Source organism: Sminthopsis crassicaudata, chromosome 1 (genome assembly GCF_048593235.1).
Source record: "Sminthopsis crassicaudata isolate SCR6 chromosome 1, ASM4859323v1, whole genome shotgun sequence".
NCBI classification, from domain to species: Eukaryota; Metazoa; Chordata; class Mammalia; order Dasyuromorphia; family Dasyuridae; genus Sminthopsis; species Sminthopsis crassicaudata.
In genome coordinates this window covers 498,673,522-498,685,961 of record NC_133617.1, presented here as the reverse complement: position 1 = coordinate 498,685,961, position 12,440 = coordinate 498,673,522, and the positions used below count along the sequence as shown (strand labels likewise).

Genomic DNA, 12,440 nt, shown 5'->3' with positions numbered 1-12,440 from the left:
AGTTTGGCTCAGGAGAGAGTTTATGAAAGGAAGTATGAAATATGGCTGGAAAGTAAGTGGTAGCCATAATGTGTAGGTCTTTAAATACAGGCTAATGAATTTGTATTTTATCCTATAAACAGTTAAGAGCCACAGACAGGGGTATGCAATTAAATCTTTAACAACCAGATGCCCTGGGAGAAAAATTTGTATGTCACACTTTTAAATAATCTGCATTATTAACATTTTCTCCCATTACTTTCTTAAATCTAGACAGCTATCAATAAATCAAGCCCTGTTTTCTGAGGTATAAATTCTCAGAATGAAAATTTAAGTCAGCTTTGTTAGGGACAAGTTAACCTCTACACATCAAGGGCTATGGATAGTTTTTGAATTCTTGAATGACTTGACCCATAAGATCATCTTGCAGATGAGTCACAGTTGATCAACTGGAAAAGGTAGAGACTGGAAGCAATCACCTAGTTCAGTAGTTATAACTACTTTCTTAGTTACCATTTTTTTGTTAATAACAGGACCTAATATTCTTCTAATTCTTTGATATCCTTCCTGCTTTTGAAACTATCTTGAGTCCCTGAGCATACACAAAATTCTGTTATGTCAGTGTCTATATTTTGTGTTGTTTAGCTATATATACTTCCTATGTTTGTTATCCTTAGCACAATTTCTTTCTTCATGCAGCATATCAGGTGTTCTGATTTCAGAATTCATATATAGGAAGAAAATTATTAGAATTTCCAAAAAGGAATTATTAGAAATATATATATATATATATATATATATATATATATATATATATATATATATATATACAGAGAGAGAGAGAGAGAGAGAGAGAGCGCTTCCTTTTTATCTGTTCCTCCTTCTTCTAGTCTCATTTTTATGTTTTTGGGAGGATTTTGTTGAGATGGATCTCTTGCTGTGCTTTCTCTAAATTTGTGCTTCCTTCACTGCTTTGTGATTTTTCATGAATCTATACTTTCACCAACCACTTCCATAAGATTTATAAATGAATTTATGCTCTAAATCCATTTTATCTTTACTGCCATACCTCTCTACTTCTCAAAGACCTCAAATTTGCTAATGGAAGTGAGTTCTAAGTTCCATTAGGACTTGCTTGCTTAAATGATATCTTTTTTTCCATGTCTGTTCTTTTACTGTTTCTCCTTTCTTCAATTTTTTTTCCCCCTCCTCTTGCTTAGAAGGTTAGATTGGATTTGCCTCAACTAGTGCCTAAATAGTCTTATTTTGAAAGTTCCTTTTTTCATACTGGTATGATTCTGTTTGATATCACCAGGCATACAGTTTTGGAAATTCCTCATATCAATAATCAGCTGTGTTCCTATCTGTTAAAATATAACAAAATTTCATGATTCATAATGTTTGATGCTCCCCAATAACCAGTGTCTCATGATTAATAGGCAGATTTTCTCTGTAGTCTGCAAATCTTGATACTCTTATTTCTCACACCCAGATCATTTGTCAAAAAAAATTTTTGGCCATCCTCCTCTGTTTTCACTTTTGTGCTTAAGTCACTTAGTATTCAAAGTATATGTCAGTTTTTCACAGGATTTCTCTACTTCCTCATTCTTTGCAAAAGATATCAATAAATAAGATGCAATTATTTTCATTATGGTTACTGACGAGGAGACGACAAAATTAATTTTATTTGAAAATGGTGTACTGATTTATTTAGAAATTTCAGGAAAAAAAATTTAGCTTATAGTTTCTGCAATTAGGATATAAAGAAATCCATGAATAAGTATTTTTGTATAGTATTGATAAAACCCAGAGAGAGGAAAAAGCAGAAAGCATTCTATTTAATATAATAAAATGCATTAAATGTCTGAGAGTGACATACATTGAAATAGAACCATAAAAACATTTTCAGAGAAAAACCTAAACCAATGAATATTCCAAATTCATGATTAGGGTACAGTAGCATCTTAACAATGATTTGACAACTGATTTGCACTGGTTAAAAGCTTTATTAGTCAAATTACAAAGAAAATACTTTATAAAATAAACCAAAATAAGAACCATATTTATATGGCATTACAAGGATATCTAGGCAAGTGATATGTGCGTATGCGTGTGTGTGTGTGTGTGTGTGTGTGTGTGTATATATATATATTTTTTTTTGCTGAGACAGTTGGGGTTAAGTGACTTGTCCAGGGTCACTCAGCTAGGAAGTGTTAAGTGTCTGAGACCAGATTTGAACTCAAGTCCTCCTGACTTCAGAGCTGATACTCTATCCACTGTGCCATCTAGCTGCCCCACAAGTGATTTTTTTTTTTTTTTTTAAAGCAGAACATCTTTTGGGTAGTATATTAAAAAAGAGATCAGTGGAACAGATTCAATAAATAATAATTAGAAAGAAATCCATGTATTTGGATACATGTTAAATAAACTCAAGCAAACTACTAAGAAGGGGACTGGTTCTCTGTGACATGCAGCTAGACAATTAAAGCTTTTTTGATTTGATTTAACATATCTTATACCAGGGGTTCTCAAACTACGGCCCGTGGGCCAGATGCAGCTAGCTGAGGACGTTTATACAACCCACCGGGTTATAGCAAATGGGCTGAGGGGCAGAAACAATGTGTGAGTTTTTGTTTTTACTATAGTCTGGCCTTCCAACAGTCTGAGGGACAGTGAACTGTCCCCCTATTTAAAAAGTTTGAGGACCACTGTCTTATACACATATCACACTGAGTTCAAAGAGAAGATTATAATTTGCGCAACTGTGAATTTAGTAATAATTTATAATTGATCATGAGCTATAAAACTTAAAAAGTGCATTTGCTCAATTTTTTTTGGCCTGAAGAACAGCTTCTTAAAGATTTACCCACATTCTCCTCTCTGTAGCTTTTCAATGCTTATAGGATAGCATTTAAACTCATTAACCATATTATGGCAACCTCCTACTTTTCAGCCAGATTTCATATTACTTCCCTTCACAAACTCTCTCTTCCAGCCAACTAAACTAGTAGCTATTTCTGAAATTATATCCTCTGTCTCCCATCTTCATGCATTAGCACAAGCAGTTCCCAATACCTGTAATGTATCCTCTCTTCTCCTCTGCTTATTAGAATTCTTGTCTTCTTTCAAAGTTTAATTCAATGTTTATCCTCAATAAATGTTCTCTTATATTCCTCTCAATATTAAGGATCTCTACTTTCTCGTCTTTCCTTGTTTCTAAATGTTTATTTTTGCATATAGTGTTCCTTCCTTCTCCCAAGAGAATTCAAACTTAACAAGTGCCTTATACACAGTAAATGCTCAATGCTTGATGAAATGAATTTTTGATGGGACTTAACAGTGTATACTGTTAGTCGCTTAGAATATTAACTAGGGTTTTTTTCCCCATTTCAGAACATTTTCCCTTAAAAACATGGTAGTTGGGCCATTCATCTCCATTTAATACCATATAATAAATATTTACGTTGCCTTTAATTATAGTTTTCCTGCTTTCTTTCCATAATCATATCTTTTTAGCTAAAATCAAACTATAAATTCCTGCTTCTTTGGATTTTCTTTTTCATTAGGATAAATAAAGATGGTTTTGTTTTTAACAGTCCAATTTTATACCCTATTCTCATAGATGGGATGCTGCATATCTCCCACTTCCACTACTGAAAGTCTGTCTTACTTTGTTATAATCCCATCTTATAAAAAAGGCAGCTTATCAAAAAAAAAAAATATTCATACCTTCTTAATATTCTATTCCCTTATACATAATATATCCAGATGGATATATTATAATCTGACAAAGCTCCTACCCTACTTGTATTAATTCCAATGGCTTCTTATTATCTCTAGTATAAAATATAAACTCCTCTATTTGGATTTAAAGCTCTTCATAACCTGGACTCAACCCAACTTCACAGGCCATCTTCTGGACTATCATTCAGAAAAAGGCCTTGTCTTTGTTCTTTATAAATGAGGTTTCACCTCCTGTCTCTGTGCTTTTGCATTGGCTTTATCCATATTGTAATGATTTCCTTCCTTACCTCTTCCTCATAGAACTCATCTTTTCAAGTCACAACTCAAGCACCATTTTTTTGATCACCACTCCCTTTTGCTAGTGTTCTCCTTCCCAAATTAGTCTATACTACATAGCTATATACACACTTGTCATTTGCCCAATTAGAAATATAAACTACTCTAATTAGAGATTGTTTTATCTTAGCATAATGTTTGGTATATAGTAAATACTTAAAGGTTTGCTGATTGATAGAAAATAAATGGTAATCAAACAGTGACAGAGAAATGGAAGATCTGGGTACCCCTTATTCAATCACTAGCTGGGTAATATTAAACAAGTCACAACTTTCCTTAGCTTCACTTTCTTGTTAAAAAAAAAAAAAAAGAAAAAGCTTAGATTATAATATTACTAATTTCTCTTTGTTCTTAAAGTTTATGATTCTACAATCTAATTTTGCCTAAGATACATCTTCAAAACAAAATCAAAATGTTATCTCATATCTCATAGTTAACTACAAATATGATTAAGAAAGCTTTTAAAATATTGCTTTTTCAGGCCTGAAGAGAAAAATTATTAAAATATTAAAGCAATTTTAATTGCCACTGAGCATTAATAGTCACCTGTGCTGATGAAGTGCTTTTCTATCTATTTCCCAAGCTAATTCAGTGGCGAATTCTGGTTGGTCAGTGTGGTCCACAGGATCAGTAGCCAATTGTTCTCCATCAAACTTTGCTTCTACTATAAGCATATGTTTAGCACGCTTAGGAAAATGACGCCCTGCAAAAATACAGACCTGCATATGAATTATATATGTATTAAAAAACCACATACTAGTCAATGTTATATTTGAAAGTTTAACTCACAAAAAATAAATAAATGAAAAATGATGATAGCATTAAATTTTCATAAAAACATTTTGTTTACATTTAAACAGCTCTTTCTTCAACTAAAAGGATTAACAGATTTCTGTATATGCTATAAACTGGAATCTCTCATTTAAATTTGCAAACAATTTGGAAAATCTTTTCAAGTTAAAATTTAAAATAAAAACAGGACTATTTTACATAAAAATTAGATAACTCTTTTCTAACAATATGTAATATAGCAAAAAGCTAAGTAAAAGGTTGGATAATTACCAGAATAATTGGCAATAAGAATTACTTTTACTTCAATTTTCCCTCATAATTCAGGTAGAGTAATTTCCTTCCCTAAATTAGAAGATATATATAATCTCTTATTTCATGAGGGACAAAAAGCTGACCATTACACAAAAAATATCAAAAATCAGTTAAATGCTATCAATTCCTTTGTCAAACCACTTCTTTTTCCATTCTCATTGATAGCACTCAAATTATAAGTTTTTATTACCTCACTATTTACTGTACTATTGCACCAGTCTTCTAGTTGTAGCCTAGTTAAGTTTTTCTAAAACATCACTTTCATTTGAGCATTTCCTTACTTGAGGACTTAGAATGGTCTATTTCCCCACAGTAAAAAATTTAATTTTTCCAAACACTTTTTCAGTGTCCTACATAATCTGGTTCCACACATATTTCCTATTATTCAAAAATGTACACCCTCTGCTCTAATCAAGGTAGACCTCTTCCCCCACCCCCCATTGTCCCATGAGGATACCATGGTCATCGAAACTTTTTTTTTTTAATTAATTTTATAATTATAACATTTTTTGACAGTACATGTGTATAGGTAATTTTTTACAGCATTATCCCTTGTACTCCCTTCTGTTCCAAATGTTTCCCCTCCTTCCCTCCACCCCCTCCCCTAGATGGCAGGCATTCCCATACATATTAAATATCTTATAGTATATCCTAGGTACAATATATATGTGCAGAACCGAATTGTGTTGTTGTTGAAAAGGAAGAATTGGATCTGGGGAGAAAAACAAAAAATGCTAACAGTTTACACTCATTTCCCAGTGTTCCTTTTCTGGATGTAGCTGATTCTGTCCATCATTGATCAATTGGAACTGGATTAACTCTTCTCTATGTTGAAGATATCCACTTCCATCAGAATACATCCTCATACAGTATCATTGTTGAAGTGTATAATGATTTCCTAGTTCTGCTCGTTTCACTCAGCATCAATTGATGTAAGTCTCTCCAAGCCTCTCTGTATTCATCCTGTTGGTCATTTCTTACAGAGCAATAATATTCCATACTATTCATATACCACAATTTACCCAACTATTCTCCAATTGATGGGCATCCATTCATTTTCCAGTTTCTAGCCACTATGAAAAGAGCTGCCACAAACATTTTGGCACACACAGGTCCCTTTCCCCTCTTTAGTATTTCTTTGGGATCTAAACCCAGTAGTAGCACTGCTGGATCAAAGGGTATGCACAGTTTGATAACTTTTTGGGCATAATGAAACTTTTGATAATGTAGCCTTGCTGCCTGATCCTCCCCTCACCTATCTACTTAGCCATATACTACCTTATTTACAGTCAAACTCAAATCTAACTTTGCATAATAATCCAGACATCATCAAAATGATCCCTCACCTAAATATTGCTACCTGCTTAGTCCCTTCAGACTCTTTGAAAACAAACTCATAGAAGAAAAAAAAAAAAAAAAAAAAAAGGCCTCCATTTCTTCATGTTCCTTTCAAAATGCCAATATCAATCAATATTTATTAAGCACCTATTATATGATAGGGACTATGCTAAGCATGAAGATACAAACTGAAGGAAAGGATAGTACCTATCTTAAAAAGAGTTATTTAATAGAGAAAGCAAATAAAGGAAGACAATTTTTTTAAAATAGTAAGATGATTCAGGCCAGTTCCAATGGTCTTGTGATAATGAGAGTCATCTGTATCCAGAGAGGACTGTGGGAACTAGGTGTGGATTACAACATAGTAGTTTCATTTTTTTTGTTGCTGTTTGCATGCATTTTTTTTCCACCTTATTTCCTCTTTGATTTGATTTTTTCTTGTGCAGCATAAGTGTAGAAACATGTATAAAAGAATTACACATGTTTAACATATATTGGATTACTTCCATGTAGGGGAGGAGATGGGAAGAAGAGGGGGAAAAAAATTGGAACACAAGATTTTGCAAGAATGAATGCTGAAAATTATCTATGCATATGTTTTTAAAATAAAAAGCTTTAATTAAAAAAACAAAGAGAGACAAAGCAAAACATATGCAAGATATAATAATCACAATTATTATATAATCAGCAGGGAGAAGGCACTTTTTTTTTTTCTCTGAGGCTGGGGTTAAGTGACTAAAGACACTAAAATTAAGAAGGATTGGGGAAGGCTTCCTACAGAAAGTGAATTTTAAATGGACTTAAGGAAGGCACAGAAGTCAATAATAGAAGGTGAGAAAGTTCAGAAATGGGAGAAAGCCAGAGAAAATGCCCAAAATCCAGTGTTTTATTTGTGGAACAGTCAGGAGATCATGTCACAGTGAGTCAAGGAGTAAGATGTAAGAAGACTAAAAAGAGGAGGGGACTATGTTATCAAAGGCTCTGAATGCAAATACAACATTTTTTTTTTTTTTATTCTAGAGTCAATAGGAGTTTATTGTATAAGGGTGTGTGTGTGTGTGTGTGTGTGTGTGTGTGTGTGTGTGTGTGTGTGTGTGTGAGAGACATAATCAAGAAAACAACTTTAATGGATGAATGGAAGATGGACTGGAATGGGGAAAAGATTTGAAGCAGGCTGACCCACAGCAAATTACTGCCTAATCCCAGTATAAGGTCAGATGAGGTCCTATTCTAAAGTGGTGGCAGTATCAAAGATGAGAAGGTTCTAGCGAAGACACAAAGGTGAGGAGTTCAGGATGACTCTTACATGAAGAGTCTAGGATAACTCCTAAGGTTTCTAGTCTGAATGATGACCTCTTTTGCCTCTGCATCCTAAGGATCATGAGAGCTCTTCATCTGACCATCAGCTGAAACCTTACATATATGTCATCTTCCCATTAAAATGTGAGATCCTTGAGATCAGGGAATTGTTGTATTTTTTCAGTTTGCATCTCTGATACTTAGCATAGTATTTTAAATGTGGTTAAATGCTCAATAAATCCTGTTCTCGTTCATTCATTCAAATCAGGCTTTCTGACTTGTATGATACTCTTTTGATGCACCACCTTTAAACTACCACCTTTAAACTGCTAAATCCAATGCCTTTTTCTCAAACCTCTTATCTTTAATGAACACTCTTTTCATCACAGAGCTTTCTTACACATCTCTTCAACTCCTTCACTGAAACATTCTCCTGGTCCCATCCACTAAGTATTATGTCCTCTTAAGACTCTGTCTTGGGCCTTTCTCTCTTTGATTTCTCTCATAGCTCTCTACCTCCTACAGTGCTTAACATATTCCCAATATCTAGTCCATTGGATATATGCACTTAGATTCTAATCATCATCATCAATTCAAAAAAGCCAAAAATAAAAATTATTCCTCATATCCCCAAACAACTCATCACCAAACTTCCCCATTTCTGTTGACAGCATCACAACATTTCTTGTCAGTCTCTTTGGTTTCCCATACCTGAGATATCTGGGACTCTTACTTCTTTAACCCCCTTATCCAATCATGTTGATATATATGAATAGCCTTTAGTGTACATCAGACTCACCACAATTTAGGCCCTCATCATCTCTCACTTCTGCTATTGTATTAATATTACTGGTTTTCCTATTTACCAGTTCTTCCTTTCCCTAACCATCTTTCACAGTTACCAAACTATTTTTCACAATGACCAAATTTAAAGTTTTATGTCATACATCATCCCAACACATTCAAAATTCTTCAACAGATTCCTATCATCGCTACTGTAAAACACAAAATCTTCAAACAGGCATTTAAAGTCCAACTACTTTCCCAGTCTTGTTGCATATTTTACATGCAATTCTCCATTATGTACTCTATTCCAAACTACTTTGTTAGCTGTTTGCTATACAAGACATTCTGTCAACTAATATAATAATCAGGGGATTTTTCTCTGGGGAGGTGCAAAAATATTCTCCCTGGGGTATATAATATAGAAGCCCATAATTACAAAGGTCTCTTCCCAAAGACTGATAGGCAAATAAGGTGAAAGTAAAAAAAATCATAATTTTCAAATGAAGATTCTATTTGACTGGTCTCCAAGTGAACTTGGCCCATGACGAGCTGAAAGGTACAGAGCTGGGGTAGAAGCAGTATGTAAAAAGGCAGAGAAGGGTTTGGAAAGAGTGCTTTTAATTTTGTTGTTCAGTCATTTTCAGTTGCATCTTTTTCTTTTCTTTTCTTTTCTTTTCTTTTTTTTAGTTTTTTTTTTCTTTCTATTTATACAAATCATTCTTAAATTTGTAAAGAGATATATTCTTTCTTAAGATACCAAAAATCCTTCTGCTTTGGATACAAGATTTCCAAGAATTCCCTTATGTAAACTAATTTATCTTTAGAGCCAACTGTTGGTACAATGGATAACATGGAATTAGAAATCAATGTGAGTGAAGTTCAAATTCTACTTTAGATGTTTACTAGCTACGTGACCCTGACTAAGTCATTTAGCCTTAGTTTTTTCAACAGAAAAATGGGGATAATAAAAGCATCTATTAGAAATAGGCCACAACTATCTGCAGAAAGTTTGCTCACTGGTCTTTCAGTGTCCAAGAATCTTGATAACTAAGCCAAAGTATTATTCTGAAAAGAAACTATACATATAAACAATCCTTGAAATAATATACTCTTTTTCATAGTTAAGATTATCCATGTTATGATCCTCTGTAATTGGATATTGGTTTTTTTCCTTCAAATTTTTTACTTGAAATGCTTGTTTCCGTTTTTTTTTTTCTCCAGAAACATGTATGTTTCAGTATTTGCACTTATTTTCTAAATATTCCCCCAAATCAAATACATAAGAATAATATTTTTAAATCTACCAATTCATTCTTGAAAAGAGTGACAGTCCCATCATTAACTGTTGAAACTGCCCAGCAAAATCTTCATTTTGCAATACCTAACACATACAGTGCAGGAGAGAACTTGAAGAAAAAGGACTTTTGAGGGGCCATAAACCAAAGAACATTCATATGCTGTCCTTATATAATAAAACATGGGATACTACCAATTCAAAGCTCTTTAGAGGCAGCTAGATGGCACAATGGATAGATGGGACACTGAAGTCAGGACCAGCCTTCATCCGAATGCCTTTCTTCTGATTACTTTTCCAATTTATCTTCTATATATCCTGCACAGATGTTTACTGGCTGTCACTTTGAGAGCGGGGATGGACCTTTTTTCTCTATTCCCAGCGTTTAATATAATTATCAGACACATTATAGGTACTCAATAAATGCTTCCTGAGTTCAAAGTTCAAGTTCACTTGCTTGCTACATGCAAGCCATGGTCTCTCTCTGCCAGTTTCCCTCATCAGTAAGATGAGTTTAATAGCACCCGCGGGCTCCCAGTGCTGTTTGTCAGAACCAAATGAGAGCACGTTTGTAAAGAGCTATCTAAACGTCTGGCTCTTATTACTGCCACCAGATGTCCTGGGATTACCTTTCACACCGAACCAGAGTTAGTGGCGTTTATTAGACCCCTGGGGCCAGGGTTCTAATTGCTGGTTTCAAAGTTCCTAAGTTTAGAAGAAGATTGCAGACTATAACCTTCACCTTTAAAGCACATCTACATCCACAGAGTCCCACACTACTCCTTTAAAAGTTAAAGACCACTAGAGGCAAAGGGGCTGTCCCCGAGGAGAGGGGTGGGGGCGGGAAGGACCCCCGGCACCCTCTCCCCACCCCCACCCCCCGCCAGCTGTCGTAATAACAAAAGGACCCGGGGGGAGGGGAGTGGGGGAGGCTCGCTTACCTTCCAGGATGGAGACCACGATCAACAGCTGGTCGGACTTGGAGACCATTTTTGCTGCTTGTTCCAAGAGGGAGGAAAGAGTCCTGAATGAGAATAGGCCCTTCTCGGGAGGACTCCGAATACACCCTTAGACCCCAGCCCGGAGGACAACCCCGCCCCTTCCCCGGCTCCCAGAGTCACCGGCTCTCAGCCGCCCGCTCTCGCCGGCTCCGCCGTCGCCTCAGCCCCTCCGGGGCGCCTACTCCCGGGCGCTTTCGCACATCTCCTCTGCTCCTACAAGAATGCCGGCGTGACGGCGGCCTCCGCCAGCCAGGCCCGTTAAGGAAAGGCAGCGGTGCCGGCGGGGCCGGGCGGGGGCCTTCGGCCGCTGGAGTACCCGCTTTTCAAACCTCCCGGCAGGAGTCCCGCCGTCTATCCCGCCGCCACAGCCGCAGTAACCGCCTGGCTTCCGCCTAGCAACCGGGCCGCTAGGCCTAGCGTCCCAAGGGGGAAGCTGGAGGACAAAAGGCAATAGAGATGAGCTCAGCGAGGGCTAGAGCGCCTCTATCCCGCCTTACGGACCGCTTTTTTCATTTGACGGTATTCTAGGACAATGAGGGGAGGAGGAACCAGGAAGAAAATGGGGAGTGAATTATTTCGCAGCTCCCCCTTGCCGTGAGCCTTAGGAAACGCGGCTGGTTTGACCGCTGCCTGTTTGCGCAGGCGCACTGAGGAAATCTAAACCTAAACGTCTGTTTCAGTTTCTGACCTGGGAGTTTATTTTCTTCAATACCGACAAGTCCCAATCCGTGTCAGGACAAGAGGAAAAAAAAAAAAAAAAAAAAAAAAACCTTTAAAAGAAATTATTAACTTAAAAGTTCTATGAAATAAAACGGAAATCTCAAGGTCTCCAAACCGACGTTGCACACAGTCCTTAGGATCGTTTTATTAATAGGGATAACAGGTTCCCCGATGTAAAGGTCAGAAGGACTTTCGGGCCGGTGCAGTTCCACAGTCCTCGGTTTACAAATAGAAAATCGGGAGCACCGAGCAGCTAAAGACGTGCCCAGGATTTCACTGCTAGCCAGAGACCCGGGCCTTCCGACTGCTCCCAAACTGGGCCCGCTCTGGGCTCGGGCACTCCCCCCCACTCCGGTCCGAACCTCCCGGGCCTCCTCTAAACCCTAATTAAAATCCCGTTTTTTACTGGAAGCCTTCTCCACCCGCCCTTCATGGTAGTGCCTTCCCGCTGTGGATTCTTTCCTACGCATCCGTCGGTATATAGCTTGTTTTGTGTCTGTCTGTGTGATTCCTCCATTGAATTGTAAGATCACCGAGAGCAAGAGACTCCCCTCCTTTTTTTTTTTTTTTTTTTTTTTTTTTTCGGTAAAATCCCCAATAATTAGCACATTGCCAGACACACAGTAAGTTCTTAATAAATACGGATGGATTAAGCTTCCAGACGCAAGTCCATTATTCTACCTAACGTTCCTTCATCCTTCACTGCATATGCCTAACAACTTTTAAACGCCTTAGAAAACAAATAAAATAAGTTTTATCAACACAGACCGCCCTCGGACCCAGCAGGACTCTCCCTTTCCTCTAAGGGTCTCGTAGCTCGCTCCCCGAGTACACACCAG

At 36.8% G+C, this 12,440-nt stretch overlaps 1 protein-coding gene across 3 annotated transcripts in view; it reads right to left on the bottom strand.

Annotated features, from left to right (window-relative positions):
- Positions 1 to 11,644, bottom strand: part of CEP120 (centrosomal protein 120) — a 91,710-nt gene extending 80,066 nt beyond the window's left edge. Inside the window, exons 1-2 of one of the 3 annotated variants that reach the window (XM_074281498.1) lie at positions 10,822 to 11,644; positions 4,606 to 4,762 (exon numbers count right to left, since the gene is read on the bottom strand). In XM_074281498.1, the coding sequence (XP_074137599.1) occupies positions 4,606 to 4,762; positions 10,822 to 10,870 (206 nt within the window). In that variant the 5' untranslated portion in view covers positions 10,871 to 11,644. Of the gene's footprint in view, positions 1 to 4,605; positions 4,779 to 10,821 lie in introns of all 3 variants that reach the window. The other 2 variants (XM_074281499.1, XM_074281500.1) reach the window with 2 other exon arrangements.
- Positions 11,645 to 12,440: the final 796 nt, after the last annotated feature.